Here is a 25,234-nt window from a genome sequence, read left to right on the forward strand (position 1 = left end):
CAGGACCCAGGAACGCCCTGGAACCTGCGCTCTGAGGATGGAAAGAGCTCTGGGAAGGGAACGGTTGTATTTGAAGCTGAGAATATGAACCCTAAAGATTCCAGCACCTTGTCCTCAGCTCTCTTGGGTTTGCTTTCCCCATATGCAGATTCATACAAAGGCACTTCATTGTACCAATCCCGAGGGTCCCCACAGCGCTGGCGTTCTGCTGCTGGGTGTACGTTTCAGAGAGAAAGAGCTGCCTGCTGAGGCCAACCAGCGTGTTCCCTCTTGAGGAACTGACCGAACTGGGGGCTCCAGCAAGTCTGTAACTGGACGAGGAGCGTGAAGCGTCGGGCGTGGTGACGTTCAGACGAGTCTGAATGGCAGACGCCTTCCAGGGATCTCTTATTGGCCGTGATAGTCCCATTCAACAGAGCTCCTCTGGGTGAAGGGAATGAGGATGTGTCCCCCACGTCCCTTCTCCTCCTCAACCCACGAGGAGAATGGGGGACACTTTCAAAACCACCAGTGTGGCCCAAGCTCTTTGTTCTAGAGGTGAAGAAAAAATAAGGGAACGTGACAGCTGGGTGTAGGGTGTGTGGGGTTGGAAGGGACCAAACCAAACTTCAGCCCACTCATGGAGAAGGAATTATCCCTGAAAAGTCTGGGCTATCTGCTAGAACTCAAGGGTGGGAAAGCTGTGAGACCCTGGAAGCAACGAGCAGGAGGGGCGAGCTTATAATCCCTCTTCTATCTGTGAACTACTGTCACCCGTCCCATTCGTGGCCAGCTGGGCTCTCCCCGTGCTCCAGAAGACATGGCCCCGGATGGTCCTCCAGCTTTGCCTCTTACGGCTTCGAGTCTCCTACATGTCAGGCACAACCCTAAGTCCCAGGGAAGGGATCCGTTGGCTCCCTGTGGATCATGTGCCCTCTCTGGACCCCTTGACCGTGGCTGCAGCACAAGGTCACAGACGGGGGTGGACCACAGTGGGGGAAGGGCAGTTAGCTGGACCAGGAGGCGGTACTGAGCAGACAGGGTGATGGCGGTGCAGTAAGACCATACACGGGCCTCCAGGGTCATGCAGAAAGTTGTCCGGGAGTTGTCAGCCACGCTACTCAGCCACCGGGTGACTGAAGACTGAAGAGCCACCTCGGTGTCTCCACGTCTGTACAAAAGTTGGGTGTGACTCGCAAGTCCCTTTTGAACAAAACGGATTCCTGACCTGGCTGGTTTCCAGAAATAGCCAAGGAGAAAGGAAAAATAGATTTGGCTCGGTTGGTCCGGTCCAGCCGCCCAGCCCCTGAATCACCCCTTTCATGCGGAAGCCGTGAAACAGCCGTCCAAGTGCCCAGTATAAGTGGCACTGCTGGGGGAGAGGCTTCGGGATGGCACCCCCAGGAAGCAGCGTTCTTTGAACGTGGTCCCCGCTAGGAGGCAGAAACAGGTGCCAGGAAGTTGGGGACGGTTGATGAGGGCCTGGGATCTGGACAAAACCCTCCAGCCTGCACCGTGCACTGTGTGGCGGGGAATGACTCCCCGCCCCCCCCCCCCCGCCACCGCCCCGGGGCAGCTTTGTCTGCGGGCTGCGCGGAGTGCTTAGTCCCCAGGCTCTGGGCCTGCCACCCCCAGAGCCTTGCTTTCAGGAGCATTTCCAACTGTGAGAATGAACTAGTTGGCGGTACGCTAACAATGCCTCTGGATTCTCAGCCTCTCCCCGGTGGGGGAAGCCAGGTTACCTTCCATTCAGCAGGGGAGAGTCAAAGCAAGGTACATTTTATCCATGAATCATTGCCATTCGTCCCTCCCGCGGTTGGCAAATTGGTGTGTCTCCCGCGTGGTTTTTCAGCTGGGGTGGTTATGCTCCGAATGACAGGTCCCCCCCCCTCTACTCTGTCCTCCCCAAAGCACTTGGATCCCAAACGCCCACCTCTTGAGGCCCTCCTGCCATCTTCATCCCGTGGCTCGTCTTTGACCCGTGGGCCCAGCGGTGCGGACTGCCTTCCTGCTGAATCTCCCTGCTTGCAGTCTTTCCCGCTCCGTGGCTGTCGTAGCCCCGTGGCTCTGCGGTTACACAGGCCGCTGGTTATTAAACTGGATGAAAAGTCTGACACCCGACAGACTCAGCCGCAGTCTTTTTCAGAATGAATTTAGTCTCTTGCTAGGTTTGATACATGTGGTGACATTGGGGCGGTCACCCTGGACAGATGGACCCGATCAGAGAGATCCCAGTGGTAATGAGAACGTCTAGCTTTTCCAGGTGAAAAACTCTTAGCCCTGACATCACAAGTTTAATTAATGTTTGTGGGCAGCTTTGTATTTTCAGATTAAAGAGTGCGGTGATACAGCCGATAGACCGGGGGCAGGGGGGCGATGGTTTATTATATTTTAGCTCCCTCTCCAAAGACTCCAGAGGCAAAGGCTAATGGACTGTTGTTTCCATGAACCCCCGAGAGCTCCCTAGAAGTACATCCCTCAGAATCAGCTCTGACCCCTTTCTTGGTGATCACAAATGTCAGGGAGAATCTTTGCTCCTCCAGGGGGGTGGGAAGAGCCCTGGGTGGGACTGTCCATTCCCTTCCCAACGGCTGATGGAGGAAGTCGGACTGTTGCCGGCTGCCCAGACGTCCTGCGCGATGCTGAGCCCGCACATTCCTGGCAGGGCAGGCCGGCCAAGGCCTCCGGGAGATGGGGCTCCCGCTCCGGTGTCTAGCAAGAACAAATTCCTGCTCGTCCCCAGTCTCTAAGGTTTCTGCACGCAGCTCCTTGTGTGAAGGGGATAGAAGGCTGATTTCATTTGGTTTTGTCTCTTGAAGGGGCAGCTACTTTGGGGGAGGAAAAAAAAAAAATAACCAATAAACATTTTCGTCTTTGTCTGTCACACTGATGTGAATGCTTATGATTTTATTAGCAGCTGCCTTGGAGCCAGGCCTGATTTAATTTAATTTAATCTCCTAGGTTATTTTCAGTTCGGCTCAGTCTATTTTAAGCACGGATGAAGGGGAAGTAATCAGACTGAGGGGGTGGAGGAGGGAGGGGCAGGGGGTGCCTTCGGTTCCCCTCCCTACTTACTCAAGCTTAACCCCGCTTGAGAGAAATGGCTTGGTGGAGACAGAAGCCCAACCAGCTTCTCATTCTGACCCTCTTCCTCTCTGGCGTTGTCTTACTCCTCGGAGAAAGCATCATCTCGGCTGGGGCAGGGCAGGGGAGGGGAGATGATAATTATGCAACCAGAAGCATAAATGAAGCCATTTTGTCTAGCGTCAGGAGAGAAGCGAGTAGTGGCACCTTCCCCTGGTCCTCCCCTTGTCCTCTGAGCAAACTGCATCTATCATGGTGGCGTTATAGCTCTTCCTCTCTCGGATGCTTTGATGCCCTAGGTTTGGGAGTTGGGGAGGCAAGAATCCAGGGTCTCCCAGATTGGCGGTTGTCTAAAGGTCCGTACAGTAGCCAAAAGCTCCCTCAGCGAGACCCCGAACCAGAAGCCTCATGACCTTGAGCTTGCATGCCAGCCATGAGCTCAAGAGCAGCCTCCCCAAGGCCACTCCATCATCCCTGCTCCAGGGGGGCCCCGAGGGTGTGCCTCTGGTTTAGTACCAACAGTGATCCAGAGCAAGAGAGACTTAGCCCAGTTTTATATGCTTTCTCCAGAGATGGAAAGTTCTCTCCCCACCGTAGTGTTGCTCCCAAGCACCCAAGGCCTTTATGTTCACTCATTTATGTGTTTAACTTGTTTACCCTACAGAATCCCTACACTTACAAGGGTGCCTGGCACACAGTAAGTCTCAGTGAGCGTCCGCAGGACGGCGGGTTTTATCCCAGATGGCACTGGTGATGACGAGAATTCAGAGTTACTCCTTATTTTGTGCCAAGCCCCGTGCCAATAGCTTTACCTGCACAAGCCCACTCAATATTACAGTTCCTAGGGAGTGCGATTCTCTTTCTCTCAAATTTATGGATGAGGAAATGGCTTAGGGGTTCGGGGACTTGGCCAGTGACAAGGTAGAGCTGGAACTTGATTCCCAGGACTATTTCCTTTCTGTGTCCTGGGAGTTGCCATGAGAACAGGACAGAAAGATTTGGGTGCTGACTGATGGATCCCTAGTGGGAGGGTTGGTTCGGAACCTGCCATCCACGGCTTGCAGAGGGGAGATGCCCCAAGAGGGAGCATTGCCTGGTTTGTGGCTGGGTATAGTAGGAATGATGAGAGGCGGGGAGAGGGGGTGTCTCTGGTGAGCCAGGTACCCTCCGCGACTCATTGAAGTCAGCCCAGTGGGCCAGTAAGTGCTTCCCTGTGCCAGGTTTCTCCAAGCATGATGCTTTTCCATACACGGATTACTGCTCCCACCTAAGGCCTCCTGAACCCAATTCTCCAGCAGTGAAACCTGCAAATCTCTGTCGTGAGTGACTTTTCCCAGGTGATTCTCATGCGCAGTAACATTTGAGAGCTACAGTTGTGGGTATTCCAAGTTCTAGTCTTGTAGGAGGTTAGATTTACTTAAAAACCAAAACCAGAATCTGTATGTTTGGAATGGGGTTGGGGATAAGTCATCAAAACCAGAGCACCGCATTACCCAAAAGAGATGTGCATGTGGAAATGGGGTAGCATCTCAGGGCAGGGGAGAAGAGGCGGCTAATTCTGGCCTTCGGTTTTGAAAGCCCCAAGATTCCCTCGTGGTACCAGTCAGAGGCAGCCAGACCCCCCCCCCCCACCCAGAGACCAGACCCAATGCAGGCTTCTCAGAGCAGGGCACCAAGACACCAGCTTTTTAATTTATAGGGAGAAATAAAACTGTCCGTGCATCTGTTGGCTTGATCAGAGCAGCCCCTATGGTCCAGTTAAGATCCCCATGAAGGCAAATCACAATGAACCCATTCTGTTCATTCTGCATGTGAAATACTGTCCCGTAGACCACACCTGGCAGAAATCCACTGGGGGAACGCCCCCCTTCCCTGTAAATAGTCCTCAGGGAACCCAGAACTCTGCCCAGTGAACATAGAATCATAATGGAGTTAGATAAATGTTTCCAGTCACCAGGCTGAGATTTCACATTTCTCTCAAGACAGAGACAACTGTGCTTCTGGGCCCAGAAGTGCTAGAGGTTCAACACCCAGATGCTGGTCCCTGGACCAGTCTCACAGATGCTCTTGAGGGCCGCCTTGGTGCCTCTGCTCCCACTCTCTTACTTGAATTTAGTCCTGCAGGACACAGGCTGGTCTTACCAGTCTAGGAATCCTCCATCTCCTTGAGCAGATGTCCCGAGCCCTGCTGGGAGCCAGGGTTAAGGGCCCGGAGTTGGTTCATGCCTAGAGAAGACTCTCGCTTCGCTCGTGGATACATCCCCGAGGGAGGGGAATCCCTTCATTATGGCTCCACATTTTAACAAGTCCCTTTACCTTCATCTTTACAGAAATGCCTTCCCTGGGATCTGATTCCCTTTCAGATGATCTGTACGAAGTAACTCCAGCACAGGAGCTGTGTTTATCTTAGAGCTAGTTCTTAGCTTCCAGTTTGTGGATATTCCCCGGCCCCACACCAGCTCTGGAGGGGGGGGAATCACAGGCAGAATTTTTTATCTATCTCCTGAGAGGGAGGGAGGCCACAGCCATCATCTCCAACACATCCTGGGATCTCCCGTATTTAGGAATTCTAGGATGAAGGGCGGTACACAGGACCTTTCACTCCCTGTGCCGTATCCAGACCAGGAATGTAGAACTTGGGACAGAAGTGACACCAGGAAAACAAAGGCATATAAATACGTGCTATGAAAAATCAGTTTGCAAGCAGCTGATGTTTGAGGTGGAAGGAATCTTCAAGATTTCCTAGGCCAACCAATCCCATCGCTTTCCAGACAGATTACATGCTCCACTGGAGACTGCCCAGGAAAGTGAGCGGCAGGCAGAGCAGGCTGGAGACGGGCTCTCTTTCCCCGGTGCTCCTTCCCACCCTGGCCTCTGCTGCCCTTCAGGTTCTGTCGGGGACATCTAAAGGTTTAGTTAACATCCAAGCTGGAGGTGAAATGGCCAAGAAGATGATGTAGAATTGGGTTCAACAGCTCCAACCTTGGCGTGCAAAGGACAGATCCCAGTGGGGCAAACCCACGGAAAAGCTTCCCACGGAGCCACCAGGGGACAGCATGGAAGCTGGAGTACAGTGTTTGCCAGGAGAAAGGATGGTGAACTGCTTAGATTCAAACCCAGAGAAGCCCAGAGGAATATACCCCTCTTTCCATTAACCAGGGTTTTTAGGAACAGTGGCATTGCAAGATCTGCTTAAGGAATCAGTAGATTTCTCCTGTGAGTTCAGGTACCCTGCTGAAATGCAGTCTCTTTTGTGTCCCTCTGGAACATTAGGAAGGCCTAAGAAAAGACAGAAACCCACAGCTGAGACGGACGAACTACTTCAGTCTTAGAGAAGTTTCTATGGGCTATTAGCCTGATGGGTCTGCATTCAAAAAAAAACCAAAAAACAAAAAACAAAAACAAACAAAAAAAACTATTAATGGCCTGGCCATACTTGGTGCACGATATACAGCAAAGCCCCGTGCACCTGAAGGAAAACAGGCAGGTTCTTTATGTCTCCCTTTGCTCAGAGAAGCAGGGTCTTCAACAGCCCAAAAAAAAAAAAAAAAAAAAAAAAACCCTGGGAGGCAGCCCTTTGATTTCAGGGAGCCAAAATCCAGTTCTCTCTTATCATCCCACACAGGGTAGCTTCCAAAAGAAGAGAGGGTTGGCCGTAGGAAGGGACTGATCTTGGTGGATTCCATCCCGAGGCTCATGAGCCCCGTGTGTGACGCCTAGCGTTTGGGTGGGCAAGTATGCAGAACCGCAGCATCCGTGGGATTTTCACTGGACGCCATCGCCTCAGTGCGCGTGTGATTACCACGCACTGTGAAAGGGACGTGACGTCCCCTGGGCCCAGCACAGACACGCCGACACGGGTTGGGAGCCAGGCACATCTGTCTGAGTGCTGGGTTGGTTTGGACGGAAGAGAGCTCACCAGGATCCAAGTAGACAGTGGGCAGAGCCAATGGGGAATCCAAACATAGCGTCTGTTGGCAAACACCAGGTCCAGATATAGCTTTCTTCATATATCCCTCTGAATATAGCTTCAACCACTGAAAGTGAGTAAGGAAAGAAAACATACACATCACATGTAACCCATGCGAACTGTATATTGAGGGGGCCCCTGGCTGGCTCCGTCGGTGGAGCGTACGACTCTTGATCTCAGGGTTGTGGGTTTGAGTCCCATGCTGGGTATAGAGAGCACTTAAATTTTTTTTTAAAAATTGAATAAAATATATATTGAGGAATAAAGAAAAGGGAATATCACGGAGAACATATTTAAAGGTAAATTGCTAAATAAGTAAATAAATAAAGGTAAATTGCTGAGAGGACAAGGACTACAAAACATTTCAGAAAGCTGCGAATAACCTTCTGTCGAACGCAGTGCAGCATTTCCAGAAAACAAGAACAGGAAGCCATTCGGACAAATAGGTTGAGAAGCAAAGAAAAGGAGACTTTTTTTTTTTTTTTCAATGGCAGGGATAGATACAAAAAGCTAGACAAGACAAAGGGAGGTGGGCCAGTAAGAAATGCCCGCAAACAAACTTAAATTGTACTAACACGATTACAATAATCATGGAACAGTCAAGAGCAGAGGTGGTGTTGTAGAAAATCAAATCAGTACTGCGAAAGACTCCTGAGGAGCTCTTCCAGAATGCAGGCAAATGAACGAAATGAATGAGGGAAGAGATAATAAAATGGAAGACAGAACAGACGATTGGAGAATCATAGTGTTGTCCCGGGGATGAAAGAAGAAAAATTGAAACAGGAAGCAGGAATTCCATACAATAGGAACAAATTTATGGAGCATTCTAACTAAAGGGAATGAACTCTATCCCAGCATAATTAATGGAAGGAAGGAATGTTCTGGAACATTCTGGTTTTTTTTTTTTTCCCTTCAAGTTTTTATTTAAATTCCAGTTAGTGAACATAGAGTGTAATATTAGTTTCGGGTGTAGAATTTAGTGATTTATCCATTCTAGAACATTCTTTGTTGTTTTCATTCTAGAACATTCTTTTTTTTTATTTTAAGATTTTATTTATTTGTTTATTTGACTGACAGAGATCACAAGTAGGCAGAGAGAGAAGGGGAAGCAGGCTCCCCACTGAGCAGAGAGCCCAACAAAGGGCTTGATCCCAAGACCCTGGGATCATGACCCAAGCCAAAGGCAGAGGCTTTAACCCACTGAGCCACCCAGGCGCCCCTCATTCCAGAACATTCTTTTTTTTTTTTTTTTAAGATTTTATTTATTTATTTGACAGACAGAGATGACAAGCAGGCAGAGGCAGGCAGAGAGAGAGGAGGAAGCAGGCTCCCTGCTGAGCAGAAAGCCCGCCAATGAGGGGCTCGATCCCAGGACCCTGAGATCATGACCTGAGCTGAAGGCAGCGGCTTAACCCACTGAGCCACCCAGGTGCCCCTCATTCTAGAACATTCTTAATCACAAAGCAAACAAACACCTTTCCTTTAGGATATATAGGTTACATATTAAGAAAACAATAATCAGGTTGGCATTAGACTTCTTATTGTATGCAGAACAAAATTTGAAGAGGAAAGGAAGCATCACTTTATCAAGCTTGGAGAAACAAAGCTTGTTGTCCTAGAATTTCTAACCCAGCCAAACTGCCATTCACACAGCCCATTCTCAGGAATGTAAGGGCTCAGAACATACGTCCCCCACATGCCTTTCTGGAAAGTCATTTAAAAGCTACCTAAAGGGGACTGCAAGATAACATAAAATTAAAAGTTCAGAAATGGGATAGGCCTAATAACATAGGGACAAGTAGTAAAGATTAAAATCCGTTGAACATACAACTGTCAAAAATAATATTTGACAACTCTCTGTCGTACACTATAATTCTTGAAAAAGAAGAATGCAAACAAAACACAGTGTAACAAAAGACTGAAAGCAAATGACAAGCCAGGAGTTCAGTGTGGAGGTTAAGAATAAACTGGAATCTTGGGCACCTGCCTGGCTCAGTCAGTAGAGCGTGTGACTCTTAATCTTGGGGTCGTGAGTTCAGGCCCCACGTTGGGCGTGGAACCTACTTTTTAAAAATAAATAAATAAATACTAGAATCTGGCTGCCTGTGTTCTGGCCTCTCCCCCCAAGCTGGGTCACCTTGTGGTAGGTACCCCTTCACCCCTCCAAACCTCAGCTTCCCCATCGATAAACTGTGGATACCAAATTGGGTTATTATGGGGATTAGTTAATGTGTTCAAAGTTCTGGCATTTCCTCAGGCACTAACCTGCGCTTACAAATATTGGGGATCAAGTAACAGCTTTAAACTCTCCATAAGTTTCAGATTGGGTTGTTGTTGTTGTTGTTGTTTTTAATAAAACTTCAGCTATATTAACAAGATGTATACTTTGTAGGAGAAGAAAAAAATATGTTTTTCTACCTTTCCAGATTCTTGGCTGGGGCTCTATTAACAAAAGATAGATTAACAAGAAAAAATATATACGCATGTAGGGGCACCTGGTGGCTTGGTGAGTTAAAGCCTCTGCCTTCAGCCCAGGTCATGATCCCAGGGTCCTGAGATCGAGCCCCTCGTTGGGCTCTCTGCTGATCGGGGAGCCTGCTTCCTCCTCTCCCTCTCTCTACCTGCCTCTCTGCCTACTTGTGATTGCTGTCTGTCAAATAAATAAATAAAATCTTTAAAAAACAAACAAACAAAAACCAAAGTCAAATATGGTGAAGAAGACGGCCTAATACAAACCAGCCGAAGCCGTGTGATCCCGTGGAGAAGACGGGTCTCCTTCCACCAATGTCACTGGGAAAGTTGCATAAACACTCGGAAGAAAAAAAATAAATTAGATCTTGCCTCACACGGCATACCAAAATAAACTTCAAATGAATTTAAACGTTACCCATCAAAAAGAAACGAAATAATAAAAGAAAACATAAGTGAATATTTAGCTAACGTCGGGGTAAGAACTTTCTCAACATAAAAGAAATGGAAAAAATAAAGGAAAGGTCTGACAGATGGAACTGTTTAAAAGCTGAGCTTGTGTGTTTCTAGAAGCATTGTGAATGAGATCTAAATGCAGTTTGCAGCAAATACAAGGGCTATTTACCAGTCACTGACGTCTAAGGAGCTCCTCTGACCCGGTTAGAAAATTCTTTGGCACCTTGTAGGAAACTTGAACAAGGGGCTAAAGTCAAAGAAAAAGAAATACCAACAACCAAAATAACCATATGGGAAAACAAGAAGTTCGACCTGAAAAACAATCAAGCCAGCCAGAGTTACAATGTTATTTTTTTGCATTTTTCAATCACACCCTTGGCAAGACTTGGGTAGGACTTTGGAGGGAGTGATTCGGCAACAGTCTTGAATGATCTTGTGCTCTTTGATTCACTTCTAAGACTGTGTCCACAGGGGAGGGGGAAAAAAAATCAGAAACACAGACGAATATTTGTGCAGGAAGGTAATCAGTTGCTGTGTTACTTATGGAGATGAAGAATTTTATACTACACAGACAGCCCCAAGCAAGGGATTCGTTGAAGAAATAATGATATAAAGTGGGATGTTGGCCCTTTAAAATGTTTTCAAGGCATGCCTAGTTATTTTATAAAGGCAGGATCTAAAACTGGGTTCACAGATATGAATTCTATACAAATAAATATTTCAGTAGAGCTCCACACAGAGCAAAGGGCCTGGCAGTAAAGAGACCAATATTACCAACAGTGCTTCCCTCTTACAACAGAAGTACGGATTATTTAAATTTTCCTCTTTATACTTTTATGTATTTAAATTTTTGTGTGATGAGTGTATCCATTACTAAATGGGGGGAAATTAGTATTTCTTAAAATCCTCCTGTGTTTGTCAAAATCATTTCAGTCTCCCATTACTTGGAAAATACTATTTTTCTCAGAACCATATCCCATTTCGTTTCAGAACATCAATGTTATAGAACTTTAACAGAAGTATTTATTGTCCACTAACTATAAGAGAAAAAGTAGTGAAAATATTTATGGTCTTTTTCCAAGGACCAGATGCTGCTTCCTCATCTCAGACCATAAGCCTCCAGATTCTCTTTGCTAAATTTTTTTCCAGGGGCACTTTGGTTGAAAAGTTGCTGACACATCCGTATGAACGGCCACTGGATTTACAGGGACAGAAATTACATCCTTATCACCACACAGTGAGTCTCAGCAACAAAACAGAACATTCAAGAAATAGGTCCTAAAATGGGAGCTGACTTCTGTCCCCAAATCCAGGTTTCTGTATAGGCTCTGGGGAGTTGGACAGGGATACTGAGCAGGTGTACTTTTGGTGCATCTCATTCCTTTTTGTCTTTGTCAGCAAAGGAACAAGTAATACAAAATGAATGGGTCCTAGCTTCTTTTTTTTTTTTTTTTTAAGATTTTATTTATTTAGTTGACAAATCACAAGTAGGCAGAGAGGCAGGCTGTGGGGAGTGGGGGAAGCAGGCTCCCTGCTGAGCAGAGAGCCTGATGGGAGGCTCGGCCCCAGGACCCTGGGATTATGACCTGAGCTGAAGGCAGAGGTTTAACCCACTGAGCCATCCAGGTGCCTCGGGTCCTATCTTAACATGGAAGAGATCAAATTCGAGATTCGGTGGGATTCAGCACAGAGGGCATCAGGAGACTGGACATGGCATAATTAGTACAAAGGGACCCCTGCTGAGCAGCTCCAAGATTCCCATTTGGTCCACAGCATCACAATCCGTTGTTGCTCAGTTCCTTGTTGGTGACACCTTTGCATTTCCTTTCTGAAATCTCGAGAAGTTCTACGTGGTCCCTGGAAAACCAAGCATAAACGGCCCTTTCGGGTATGTTATCCCGGAAAGTTGGAGCTACATTATATGCCCTTTAAATGCTTGATGATGCTTTCTTGAGAGCATCTAACATTTTTGTTTAAAAGTGTGTGACTCCTTGGGGCCTGCGGGGTTTTTCCTTGTCTGAGAGTCCCTCCAAATGGACACTTTTTGTACTGCAACCAGAAAATAGGTGTGAACATTCCTGTCTTGCTTTAGCTTTTCAACCAAAGAACAAGAACCCATTGGGCCCTCGTGGATGTTGCCTTGCCCTCTGCTGACCCTGGGGCGGGGGTGGGGAGGGGCGAGGGGAGACACCTAGTAGGGTAAGATCCACCCCTGCCTGCAAGTTGCTCTTGGTCTGTAAAGATGAAACTCGGTAGCCTGGGATGGCTGCAGAGTGGAAGGTCCCAGAAGATGAGTCTCTGTAGCCCCAGTGTGGGTGGAGATGTGTGTTCCAGGGGCCCAGGGATGGGGCAGCTGGAGCCCAGAAGCACGGGGGGAAGGGCGGCGTGGAGGTTCGTGTACTTTGCGAATAGTTACTGAGGGCAAACCAGGTGCTAGACTAGGCAGGAGAGGGTTAAAATGACTAGGAACGAAGACAGTGGCCTCACAGGTGTGGAATGGGTCTTTGGGTAATACAGGTACTAGATGTACTCGGGTGGGTGGTAGGGTGCTTAGTTAACCAGTCAGAACCCATAACTAGCTCCTGAGTCCTGCCACCAGGCACAAAAGGGATATGCGCCAGAGGATAGAGCGTCTCTAAAATTTGGATAGAAATATTAAAAGAAGAAGGGGGGTGGGGTTATGGACATTGGGGAGGGTATGTGCTATGGTGAGTGCTGTGAAGTGTGTAAACCTGGCGATTCACAGACCTGTACCCCGGGGGATAAAAATACATGTTTATAAAAAATTAAAAATTAAAAAAAAAGAAGTATTAAAAGAAATGATACAGAATACGGGCTATCAGCCTCGTTTTCTGTATTGGGAGCTTCAAACATTCAACATCACGCAATGATTGAAAATTTGTCCATTCCATTTTGTCGGTAGAAGAATGGGACGTTCTATCTCTCCCGGCTCAGCGATTCTGTTGACTCGGTCTGATGAGTGGAGACACGAGGGGCTGTCCCCCAGGATCAGCTGCCATCGAGCCTGTCCGATCTTGGCTGCTGACTCTAAAGTTTCCTCCTCCCGCCAAACCGAGCTCAAACTGCCCGGCCAGTGGGCACCCAGGAATCCGCACCCACGTTCCCGCCGGTGGAGAAGCGTGTGGCAGCTGTAGCGGCCGTGACCTTGGACGGACCACCTGACCCACACTCCCCTCTCAGAGGAGCTCCCAGCCAGTTTTCATCCCCCTTGCCAGCACCTCTCCCCGTTCCCAGACCTCTTCCAAATCCCCGGCCAGTGCAGGAATCTACCGAGAGAAATGCTGCCTGTCCCATGCACGCAAGTTCTGGAAGCGTGTGGAGACAGGAGGGAAATCCCTCAGTCCTTGGAGAACAAGGCCTTTAAGGCATGCAGTGGTCCTCCACCCGGGCCCATGGGTGCCTTACGCTCATCATAAAAACTGTCATGGCGCCAGTGGGGTTTATGGCTTCAAGAGAATAAAGGTTGTCTAGCCCAGGTGTTAGGTTGGACACATCTGTCACTCAGTGAAAAGTCGTGCACAGCAGGAACGTGACTTGGGAGACGCTCCCCTCCGAGGCCACCTCAGTCCCTTGCTCTGCAGTGATCCTTCTTGGCCGGCCTGACGGGACCCGCGCTGGCTCCCCACAGTCACCTGGGACACGCCACACCTGTGCCACCGCCTCTCTCAGAGGCTCCAGCTCCGATTCCCTGAGCTCAGAACCTTGCCTACTGCTAGACAGCTTGGCCACCCCCAAAACATCTCGTGGGAGGAGCGTTTGTTAAGTCCTGTTCCGGAAGCAAGCTGTCACCCCACCAGCTTCCCTTCAAGATTTGCCAAGCCGTTCCGGCTGCTGGTACAGAACTGGCTTGTAGCGACGTGAGGAGACTGGCAGCCTCTCTGACACGGTTTTCTCCTTGTAACATTGTCAGAAGAGGCCCCAAGTGAAGCGGAAAACAAGCCTTGAGAACAGGGTGTCCTTCCTGGTAATGTGACCAGGGAAGTGTAATCTAGAGGAAACCTCAGGACTTGGTGATGTGGAACATCATTCTGAGCTGGTGGGGTGAGGGTTTGTCCTGCTTTTTCTACCCGATCCAGCCTGTCTGGCCCTTAACATGCTCCTGAACTGAGCACCGAGGCTGTTGTCAGGAGGGTGACTCACCGGGACAGGCCCTTAGCTACGGCCGGGTTAACCAAGGAGAGAGGGGTCTCTCTCATGCCAGGCTGCCCTTTAACAGATAGGCCTCTCTGTCCCACATTCCTCTAAAATTCCGACTTCCCAGCAGCTGTTGCACAAAGAATGGCCCCACTGATGTTTTATCGCACTCCCTATTTGGTGCACTTGGTCCTGGGGAGGAGCCGGGGTGTGGAACAGGCTGGAGGGGCGTGAGCGAGGTGGGGCTGGCCATCTGCTGCCAGTCATGGTCCATCAGAGGCTCGAGGCAGGAGGCTGGCTGCGAGTCAGGTTTGTCTAGGAGGGCAGAGGACTGTGCTAGAAAAGCTCCTGTGCCTGGGGGGAAAGAAAGCAAGTCCATCTACAAGATGATGGCTCCCAGACGTTCTGCAGAGCAGTGGACGGTGGCCGGCCTAGTTCCTGGTAGATGACACGCCCTCTCCTCTGCCCCAGTCCAGGCCCCCGCCCAAGCTGTAGGACAAAATCAGAGCTGAAGACGCTCAGATTAAAGCAGAAGGAACCCGAAGGCAGCAGAGTCTTCACCAGGAAGTAGAGGCTCGATTTCCATGTCACGTCCTCCCCAGCCCGTTGTGGAGGTGGTGAGACAAGTCTGTCGGCTCTACATCAGGGATCAGTGAATTATGGCTCGAGGGCCAGAAGCGGCCCTCAGCCTGCGGTTTTTAAACGAAGTTTCATTGGAACACGCGGTGATCATTATTCTACGTGTTGTCTCTGGCTCGTTTTGCTCTGTACCCACAGGCTATGGTAGTGGGGATGGAGGCTTTGTGGCCCGCAGAGCCCTGAGTATTTACGATCTGTGGCCTTTACAAAAGTTTGTTCCCCTGCTCTACACTGACCACTGCACCTGAATGCAGAGGTCGCCTAGGAAGAACCGAGTGGAGGGCAGTGCTCAGGCCCCAGAGTCAAGACTCCTTTGCACTCTTTTCTTTTTCTTCTTCTTTTTTAAGATTTATTCATTTATTTGAGAGAGAGAGAGCACAGTGGGGAGGGGCAGAGAAAGAGGGACAGAGAGTCTTTTTTTTTTTTTTAAAGATTTTATTTATTTATTTGACAGAGATCACAAGTAGGCAGAGAAGCAGGCAGGGAGAGAGGAAGGGAAGCAGGCTCCCTGCTGAGCAGAGAGCCCAATGCGGGACTCATCCCAGGACCCTGAGACCATGACCCGAGCCGAAGGCAGAGGCTTAACCCACTGAGCCACCCAGGCGCCCCCAGAGAGTCTTAACCAGACTCTGTGCTGAGCACGGAGCCTCGATCCCAGGACCCTGAGATCATGACCTGATCCTGAGATCCTGAAACCCTGGATCCTGAGATCATGACCTGATGTGAGACTCGATCCCAGGACCCTGAGGTCATGACCTGAGCCAAATCCAAGAGTCGGACGTCTAACTGGCTGCACCACCCAGACACCCCCTCCTTTGCACTCTTGCCCCCCTCACTTCCTAAATGCCTGACCTTGAGCAAGTTATTTAACAACCCAGTGCCTCCGTTTCCTCATCTGGAAAATGGGCATCTGAGTCATTATCTCACAGGGGTGTTGTAAAGCTTACATGAGCAGGTGTCGTGAGAAACAAGGAAATCTGTCAATAAGCCTATTTTCATTGAGCTATAATTCACACGCTGTAAAATTCACCATTTTAAAGTATCCGATTCAGAGGTTTTCAGCATCTTTACAGGATTGTGCAAACACCCCCACTAATTCTAGATCATTGTCATCATCCCAGCAAAAGCTCCTTAATGGTACCTATCTATGCTGGGCTGGATAGCGACCATGCAAACACATCGGGTCCCAACCACCAACGTAGTCTCTACACGTAAGCTTCTTTAGAAAAGGGGGCCTTTGTAGATGTGACGTCGCACAGAATCCTGAGATGGGGAGACGATTCTGAATGAATGGAGGAGGAGGAGGAGGAGATCGTTCTATCCACAGGTGATCATATCTTTCTAAGAAGTTGTGGGTCTTCAGGTTCTCGGGAGGACGGTGCTATGGCTGTCTAATAAGACATCAGAATTCTCCAGGTTTGCTGGAAGACACCGTTCGTGGATTTGGGGAGCTCCCGTCGCTCTGTTTGCCTGATACTAAATGACACCAGCTTCCTCGGACCCCAGGCTCTGTCCCCCCCCCCCCCCCCCCCCCCGCTTCTTGCCTGCACTCGCCTGTCCCCCGGCATTTTTGCATTCCCATTTCTTTCGCTCTTGGTAGCTTCACGCAAAGAAGAGTTTGTACGGTTTCGTTTTACTGTAGCGCCAGAAAATGTAATTTTTTGCTTCTGCATGATGAGAGGTAGGATTAGAGAATTTTGTTTACTCTTGTTTTTGCTGTGGAGCCAGGGTGGAGGTCGGGGGAAGGGCCACAGGATCGGCACACACCGAACAATCCCGGCTTTTGCAGCAAGCCTTTGTTTGGAGCCTCTGTCCTTGTTGTTGGCCTGTGAAGCAGAAGCCACGAACAAGGATGCTTGCAGAGAGCGGGGAAGGGCACTAAAAATAGAGAATTATTTTCTAAAGCAGAACACATTCTTTGAATTGTCCTTGGACGTGGAGGCACTCGACGTTTTTGTGCACCGCTCAACAATGTTCCCATACAGATTTGAACTCTGACGGGCAGGGTTACTACGGGTCAGTGAAGACATGTCCGGGCTGGGGGCAAAGGGGTTACAGCGGGGTCCGCCACGGAGCTTTCCGTGTGTGTCGTGTATGAATCCTTCAGAGCCTCCGCGAGCTCGGGGCCTAGCCAGAGTGCCCGAAGGCAGCCTCAGAGTGAGGTCGAAGATCTACAGGGAGGCAGGGAGGGGGTGGGGAGGAGACAGTGGATGACTTCAGCCTTGTGGGCCCTGATCTAGCTTTTATGTTAGGTGGTGAGCTCTGGGTGTTTATTATTATACTCCATAACTTAGGCCACATACACCCCCTGGATCAGGAGACCATCTGGGCCATTCTCTGAATGGGTCAAGGATTGCACTGATTTTTTCTTTTTCTTTTTTTCTTTCTTTTTTTTTTTTTAAATCCCAAGCTATTTTGGAACAATTAGGAACTGACTGTTGAACTCTGGCCTAACCCTGAGGTCTGGAAATTCCAGTACTCTACGAACTAGCCTTTTAACATACCAGATTTCTTTACTCTGAGGAAAGTACCCTGCCACCCCACCCCACCCTCCCCGGACCAGACAGGAGGCCCGGACAAGGATGATCAAGACAGCAAACACATATTAACATGATCATTAGTAATGGCGGCAAATGCTTCCGTAACACTCTGTTCGTTCCAGAACACCTTCGAAAACAGGCTGATGAGTGGGCTAACTTGTCTGAGGTCGCACAGCTAAAAATTGGTAGAACAAGGATCCAAACCCAGCGGCCAATGCTGTCAGCCACTGTGTTAGACTGGCCCCTTGAGAAGACGTTGGCCACCACCTGAAGCTTCTGTTCAAGCCTGACTGTCACTTTGTGTCCTCAGACACACACCAGACTTTCACGGGACTGCCCGTCTGTGTGGGGATGGCTCGCCTCTCCCTGAGAAAGCAGGGCAATCAGCGCTACTGTTCCCCATCCAGCAGGCCTGGGGCAAAAATCCCTGGCTTCAGGCCTCTGTGGGCCGTGCCGTCCACCAGAAGGCGCCTCTGCTGTGGACCCCCTAGGCTGGGTAAGGCAGCCTCTGGGCTCTGGGTGAACCAGCTCTCATGCCTGGACGCTTCCTCAGACCCTCATGTCCCGGGCTTGCCTTGCCCCCTCTGTCAGGTGTCTCCGAGGCACTGGGGAGGTGTTCTTCAGTCTTCGTCATCTCATTCGAATGGACTTTGTCCAGGAATCAAACCTTACATAACCAGGAAATTACATAACCTTTTAACCCAGGCTGGTTTCTCTTCATGCTGGGCTTGGCTGCCGATCCTTCCCAAAGCCACTCCTCAAGCCAAAAGGTGGTCACCTAACTCCGTGTTCTGGGTCTCTAGTAAAGGTCTGGAATTCCAGAACAGACTTTGATTCTAAAACGGCCGCCACCACGGCGCAGACATATTTCTTGAGCAGGCCTGTCGTCCTCACGGAGGCTGCCGGGCTTCTGTGACTGTCCCCCGCATGTCTTCCGTGGGGCTCAGGGCCCGCGGGGCTTCGTGCCAGGCAGCGGTGTGGGCAGGGGCTGTGTGGTGCTCCCCCGCTGTCGCCGCTGTGTTTAGAGACCACCAGCCTCTCCGAACTCAAGCCGACACCATAGGGCTTTTCCCCAAAGGAGTCCCACCCTCAAGAGGTTACACAGTAGCCGAGGTTTCTCCTGTCTTAAGTCTGTGGGTCCAAACAGTGTGGCTCTCGCAGAAGATGGGAGACAGTGAGCTGTGGGACCCATGACAGGTCCCACAGGTCTGTTCTCAGACCTGCGGTGCAGTGGTCACCTTCCTTTGTCTGCAGACTCGGCCCAGGCTTCCCATGCACAGGGCAGGAGCCGATAGGCAAACACCCCACTCCTGCTCCAAGGCTTCCTGCGGGTCCTGTGCTGACGTTAGAAAGTATTAAGTGACATGGTGGGAAAGATACTCCCTTTCCAGTTTTCCTTCATGGGTTGTAAGGTGGAGAGAGGGACTCCACGGGGAGCCGGAATGTCCTTAACACTCGGCCTGCTTTGGTCTCCCCTTTGTGGTGGTGAAGAGCCAGCCTCAGGCAAGTGTGTCGGCTAGAAGGAAGGACCTGTTAGATGCTCATCGTCTCTATTTTTATGGTTCCTTTCACCTTAGTGCAGACAACCTTCGTTTTCCATTTATCAGAGGGACACATTTCCTTTTTCAATGTTGAGTGTCAGGGGCACCCGGGTAGCTCAGTCAGTTGAACGTCGGATAGATTTCGGCTCCGGTCATGATCTCAGGGTCGTGGGACCGAGCCCCACATCAGGCTGACACTGGGTGCAGGGTCTGCTCGGGACTCTCTCCCTCTGCCCTTTCTGTCTCTCCAAGAAATTTTTTAAAAACCCACATAAATGTTGAGTGTTAAAAAGTGAGTGAATTTTGTGTGGGGGGTGGGGGGTGGGAGGTGAGTGATGTCCTGAGTTCTTAAGAGACGCCAGTGAGGCAGGGGGAAGGACCACTCCCAGGTGCACGGGATGGCACGGGTCCTGTACTGCTCACCTGAGAGGCTTCGAAGATGCTCGTGCCTGGGCCTCTGCCTGGACCGATGACATCAGACCCCGTGGGGTACAGACTTCCATCCTTGACCGCTGCTCATGCGCAGCCGAGCTGGAGAACAGCTGCCCTGGTAGACCCAGTGGCCATCAGCACCCCCCCGCATTCTCTCCCCTCCCCTACCTCTCTCCCTTCCCATCTACCACCCCACGTGTCTGGCTCTTCTTTTCTCTGCCCTAACTTCCCCGCACTCCCCCTGTTAGCGACGCCCTCCAGGACTGCGGCTCAGGTTAATGACCCTGCCGGCCCCACGCAGCTACAACCATGTTAGAAAATTTCCACGTTGGGCTGGTCTTCACGGCATCCACTTGCCGACTTGTAGGCTGTCAGTCCAGTTTCTGAGCATCTCAGCCTGCATGGCTGTGCTCTCGGCTAACAGCTTGTAGCAACGACAGTGAGAATAACCATTCCTGGGCTCTCGGTGTGCTACCCCTTTCCTCTCGCTTTACGTGAATGAGCTTACACAATCCTCCCAGGGAGGTACCATTTCGCAGATGCAAAAACCGAGGCACCGGGCGGTTATGGTTCTTGCACCAGGGTTTTGGCATTGCGGAGCGACAGAGCCGGAATTCAGGTGCAGGCAGCCTGGCCCCAGAGCCCACAGTCTGAGCTGATGGGGGCCCCCAAGTCCGCCGCGCCCCGGCATGTGATGAGTCCGTCCTCATCGGGCAGGCTGTTCTCGGCTGCAGTGGGAAATTGAAATTTGGACCCACTGTCTACTTCAATGACATTTGGAATTGATAACTCTCTTTATTTTCCACTTCAATCATTATCGCTCCGAAGGAAGCCCACAGCTTTAAATCCCATCAAGACTGTAACTCATCACCATTCAGAAGAGATCAGCCTTAAATGATGTTGTGTGTGCTGGCTGTCAGGACCAGAAATTGAAGATGAAAAAGCCAGCACCCATAATCGTGCTGTAACTGGCAACACTCTTGGCGGACCTTTCTGCTTCCCCATTAGCTTATCTGGCTGTAGCCTCCATGGTAGACATTTCAGGCTTTTGCTGCTGCCTTTGACGAAGGATCTGATTCTCATTCCAGGGCTTAATTTGAAAGAGACCTTTGGCCCCTTCCCATTCCTCATGGGAGCCCTCTATTTTTATGCTCAAACTTTTCATCTTTTGCGGTACTTGGGTTGCTGTTTTAGGAGACTGGATCTTCTGCACTGTACTGGAAAACCTTCTTCGTGAGCTTGAGGGAATTCTCAGGCAGCCGGGTCCCCGGGAGACCTCCTACTCCCTCCGAAGATTCTGACACTGTGGGCAGTGGGGGACTCTGCAGAGTAAGCACTCACGTCGTGGCGTTCTTTTCCCTCTCCATTTCCCATTCCACTCACTGTCTAAAGCACGTTCTGCACAATGATTTCATTGGCTTCCCCCAGTGATCCTGTATCACCGGGAATGAGCCCCTCTTCCCTTTTCTAAGGGAAGAAACAGAGGCTCGGGAACTTCCGTTTCCCATTGCTTGGGAGTGCGTGAGGGGGGCAGGATTTGAAAGCAGGTGTGCTGACCTGCAAAGCCCATGCATGCTTGCTTGTGTTCTACCCTCTCCCAGTTGGATGAGATTAGATATTATGCAGGGAAAAAGTCCTTGGAAAGCGTAAGTGACTATGAGGAACAGAGCCGTGGCTTCTCCATGGCTAGTTGATGTAAGCCAGCCCAGTCCCCACTCAGACCATTTGGATACGGTCCTGTCACCCACCTGCGCTAAGGCTTCTAGACAAGGAGGGCATAAGGCCATTCGCCAGCAGGTGTGCAGACTCCATGTGTCCCCAGGATGTAACGGGTAATGCTGGTCTGTGACTTCTCTTAGGACAACGTCCAGGGACCCAGTATCTTTCACATCCTTCCATCCCCTCCTCAGCACCTCCTAAGGACGTCATTTCACAATCACCTTAAACGGATGATCTCTACTGATAGGCTTGAGGAGTGTTTCCCCAACTCCCCCATGCATCAGAGTCAGGCTTGGCAACACAGACCACGGCAGCTGCCCTTAGAGTTCGGACTCAGTCAGTGTGGGGCCGATGCTGCTGGTCCAGCGGCTATACTGGGAGAACCCTTAGATGGGTGCTCATGGCGTCTGGCTAATTAGGGACCCAGATGATGGGAAGCGTCAGCCATGTTGGGGGAGATGCCCTCGGAAGATGGTGAGGAAGACATTTGGGGTGGGCAGGCTCAGGCTTTTGTCCCCTCTTCTCCTGGTGGCAGAGAATGACCTATCTCATTTCCGCGCAGTCATGTCACCCCCTCCCGCAGAGACAACAAGCCCCTGTTGGCTGCATCTCTGAGCACGCCTCCCTCTGTGGTTGAAGCAGCCCTTTCTCCTCCTCATTTTGGATTCCTATCTGAGTGCGTCTCGGTCGAGGGTGTGCGTTGGAATCATCTGGGGGTCTGGTTAAAGTGAGAATTCTGAGTTTGTAATTTTGGGGTGGGGCCTGTGATTCCCCACGTTGATGAGTGCAAAGCAGATGTCCCGGGTGCCGCTGGTCTGGGGACACGTGTGCACGTTGTAGAACAGGGTCAAGCGCAGCGGTGGGATATACTCTGTGTTACAGCTGTACGTGCTGATGGCTCTTGCTCCTGCGGCACATGGGGTCGCCTGGGGAGCTCTTTAGGATGTGGACCACGCCCCTCAGAGGTTCTCATTCTGTTGTGGGTCCTGCACATTTTCTTTGTAGATTTATTGATTCATTTGAGAGAGGGAGAGCAGGGGGAGGGGCCGAGGGAAAGAGTCACAAGCAGGCTCCCCGCTGAGAGCGGATTTCCCCATGCAGAGTTCCATCTCACGACTTTGAGTTCATGACCTGAGGCGAAACCAAGAGTGGGACACCCAACAGACTGCACCACCCAGGTGCTCCATGAGCACTAGGATTTTTTTTTTTTTAAGATTTTATTTATTGGGGCACCTGGGTGGCTCAGTGTGTTAAGCCAGTGCCTTCGGCTCAGGTCCTCATCTCAGGGTCCTGGGATCGAGCCCTGCATCGGGCTCTCTGCTCAGCAGGGAGCCTGCTTCCTCCTCTCTCTCTCTCTCTGCCTGCCTCTCTGCCTACTTGTGATCTCTCTCTGTCAAATAAATAAATAAAATCTTTAAAAAAAATGTTTAAAAAAAAAGATTTTATTTATTTATTTGTCCGAGAGAGAGAGAGAGCACGCACACAAGCAGGGGGAGGGAGAAGCAGGCTCCCCACTGAGTGAGGAGCCTGATGCAGGACTCAATCCCAGGACCCTGGGACCATGACCTGAGCCAAAGGCGGACACTTAACCAACTGAGCCACCCAGGCATCCCAGCACTGGGATTTTTAAACCCCCTCCTGAGGGACTCCAATGTACAGCCAGACTGGAAGTCACTGGCCCTTTCAAAGAAAAGAGATGGATCCTTTCAGAAGCCCCAGGGATGCAGTGCCTTGGACTAGGCTGGCTGGTTCCTGGGAGGGTAGGGGGGCAGGGGGGCGGGCACACAACCAATTCTGGAGAAGGGCTGCAAGCAGCATCCAGGGTTCTTATTTCCAGATTCTGTTGTGGCAACTTTGGGGAGGGACCCAGGCTTTGGCATTTCTAATCTGAGGTGTCCAGGCTGACGCTGTGTCTCAAGGCTTGACCACAGGGCCCATGTAGGGCCTGTTATCTGGGCAGCAATGACAGCAGGCAGCTTTTCTCATATCAAAGATGAGAGGCTTTGGGTCCTCACCTCCTCTTCCTTTAAACACCATCTTGACATCTCTGTCGTCCAGCTTGGTCTTGACATGGGCCACTGGGCAACCCAGGTCAGTTCTCTTTTTATAACATTTGATCTTCTTTCCTTTTCTCTTCACAGTACGCGATGCAAAAAATCTAATTCCTATGGATCCAAATGGGCTTTCAGACCCTTATGTGAAGCTGAAACTTATTCCTGATCCCAAGAATGAAAGCAAACAGAAAACCAAAACTATCCGCTCCACATTAAACCCCCAGTGGAATGAGTCTTTTACGTTGTAAGTTTTGTCTTCTCTTCCCGGTCGAATTCCCTCCCCACACATCACAAACCTGCCCACCTCCCCGTGAGAGAGAATGAGGCAGGCCTGTTATAAATGTCTTTAAACATCACTTCGTTCCTCAGACTTCCTCAGACCACTGCTAAGATGTTGCTATTGTCACCTGTTTTGGTGGATGGTAACTAAGTATCCAGCGCAGGCCCCAAATTATTATCAATACCTACTGTGTACAAAAAATGGCATTTATGTTGATGATGTCAAAATGTATAAAGTGTGTCCCACTTCTTGGTGGACTTGAGTTCTTTTGAGCGTTCTAGGAGAAGGAAGGTAAAAATGTGAATAATAATTTGTAAAACAAGGAATACAGGAGTCACATGCTGTTGCCCCCAAAATGGGAAGATCATCCTCACCTTTAAACAGGGAGGACTTCCTGGAGGAGGTGACATTTAAAATGGGGTTTAAAGGAGTGCCAGGATTTCAGAGGTAGAAAGGGTAGAAAAGACAGCAGGAAGGAGGCCATGGGAGGGGAGGGAGTGGCAGAAAACCCCCCGGAGTAAGAAGGCACTACCTGTGGCTGAGCACAAGCCAGTGGTCCTCCTTGCAGACGAGAACACGGGAAGTGGTTTCTCTGGATGACCAGAAACATAGTTCTTTTGTAGACAACAGATATTGGCAAGTTTAGAAGAGGGCCAGTTAGTAAATACGTTAGACTTTCTGGGTCATACAGTCTGTGTTGCAGCCACACAACTCTGCCATTCTGGAATCAAAGCAGTCATAGACCATATGTAAACAAAATCCCATGGCTGTGTTCCCGTGAAACTTTATTTATAAAAACAAGCGGCGGGCCAGATTTGGCCTGTGGGTGTTGGTTTGCCAACCGCTAGACTAGAGCTTTGGCTCCTGGGGGCTGGTACTCTGTTGGCAGTGGGGAGCCCCAGGAAATGAATTGAATATACTGTTGGTTTTTTTAATCTCAGACTGCTATCATGACCTTGGGGTTTGGCTCTCAGGAAACCATGGTCTACATAACCATGTGTGTGTGTGTGTCTGTGTGTCTGTGTGTGTGTGCACCCGCACGCTCTCTCTCTTTTGTAGCAAATTAAAACCTTCGGATAAAGACCGACGACTGTCCGTAGAAATCTGGGACTGGGATCGAACAACAAGGAATGACTTCATGGGCTCCCTTTCCTTTGGAGTCTCAGAGCTGATGAAGATGCCGGCCAGTGGATGGTAAGGATGCCCAAGGTTGAATATGTACGTGTCAACCAAAGGTTAATAGTCTTGAAAACGTTAGCGCCCTTGGTGATTCTGCAGACAAGCCGGCATCCATCCAAAATGACCATTGACTGTGAGATTATCTGGCTATAGTGTCCCCACCGGACCCATTTCAGAAACAGCCCGTCCAGAGGTTGAAGGAGTGAGTTGCTGTATCGGTGGTACAATCCCAGCTTTCCTAACTCCCCTCCCCCTCCGTGTCCCCCCAAGGTACAAGCTGCTTAACCAAGAGGAAGGTGAGTACTACAATGTGCCCATTCCAGAAGGGGATGAAGAAGGCAACGTGGAGCTCAGGCAGAAGTTCGAGGTGAGAATGTCAGCGAAATTTCTGGAACCGCCTTTCCTTTGGGAAGCTTGGCCTCAGGCTGGGCCCGAGTCTTGTGGTCACCCGTGCTGGAGGACAGAATTTAAGCATTCACCTTCCCCTTTATTTAAAAACAGAAGTGCTCCGGGGGGAGGGGGTTGGGGAGAAGGGGGTGGGATTATGGACATTGGGGAGGGTATGTGATTTGGTGAGTGCTGTGAAGTGTGTAAACCTGGTGATTCACAGACCTGGGGATAAAAATATATGTATATAAAAAATATATGTTTATAAAAAATAAAAAATTTAAAAAAAAAAAAAAAGAAAATTAACTAATAAAAAAAAAAAAAAAAAGGAATTATTGGGAATATTAGGC

At 49.9% G+C, this 25,234-nt stretch overlaps 1 protein-coding gene across 1 annotated transcript in view; it reads left to right on the forward strand.

Moving 5' to 3' along the window:
• The window catches only part of PRKCA (protein kinase C alpha), a 393,909-nt gene that overhangs the window by 282,055 nt on the left and 86,620 nt on the right, over positions 1-25,234 (forward strand). Inside the window, exons 6-8 of the mRNA XM_059148178.1 lie at positions 23,126-23,282; positions 24,378-24,512; positions 24,768-24,864. Of these exons, the coding sequence (XP_059004161.1) occupies positions 23,126-23,282; positions 24,378-24,512; positions 24,768-24,864 (389 nt within the window). The remainder of the gene's footprint in view (positions 1-23,125; positions 23,283-24,377; positions 24,513-24,767; positions 24,865-25,234) is intronic.

This window comes from Mustela lutreola, chromosome 15, assembly GCF_030435805.1.
Source record: "Mustela lutreola isolate mMusLut2 chromosome 15, mMusLut2.pri, whole genome shotgun sequence".
Taxonomy (NCBI): Eukaryota; Metazoa; Chordata; class Mammalia; order Carnivora; family Mustelidae; genus Mustela; species Mustela lutreola.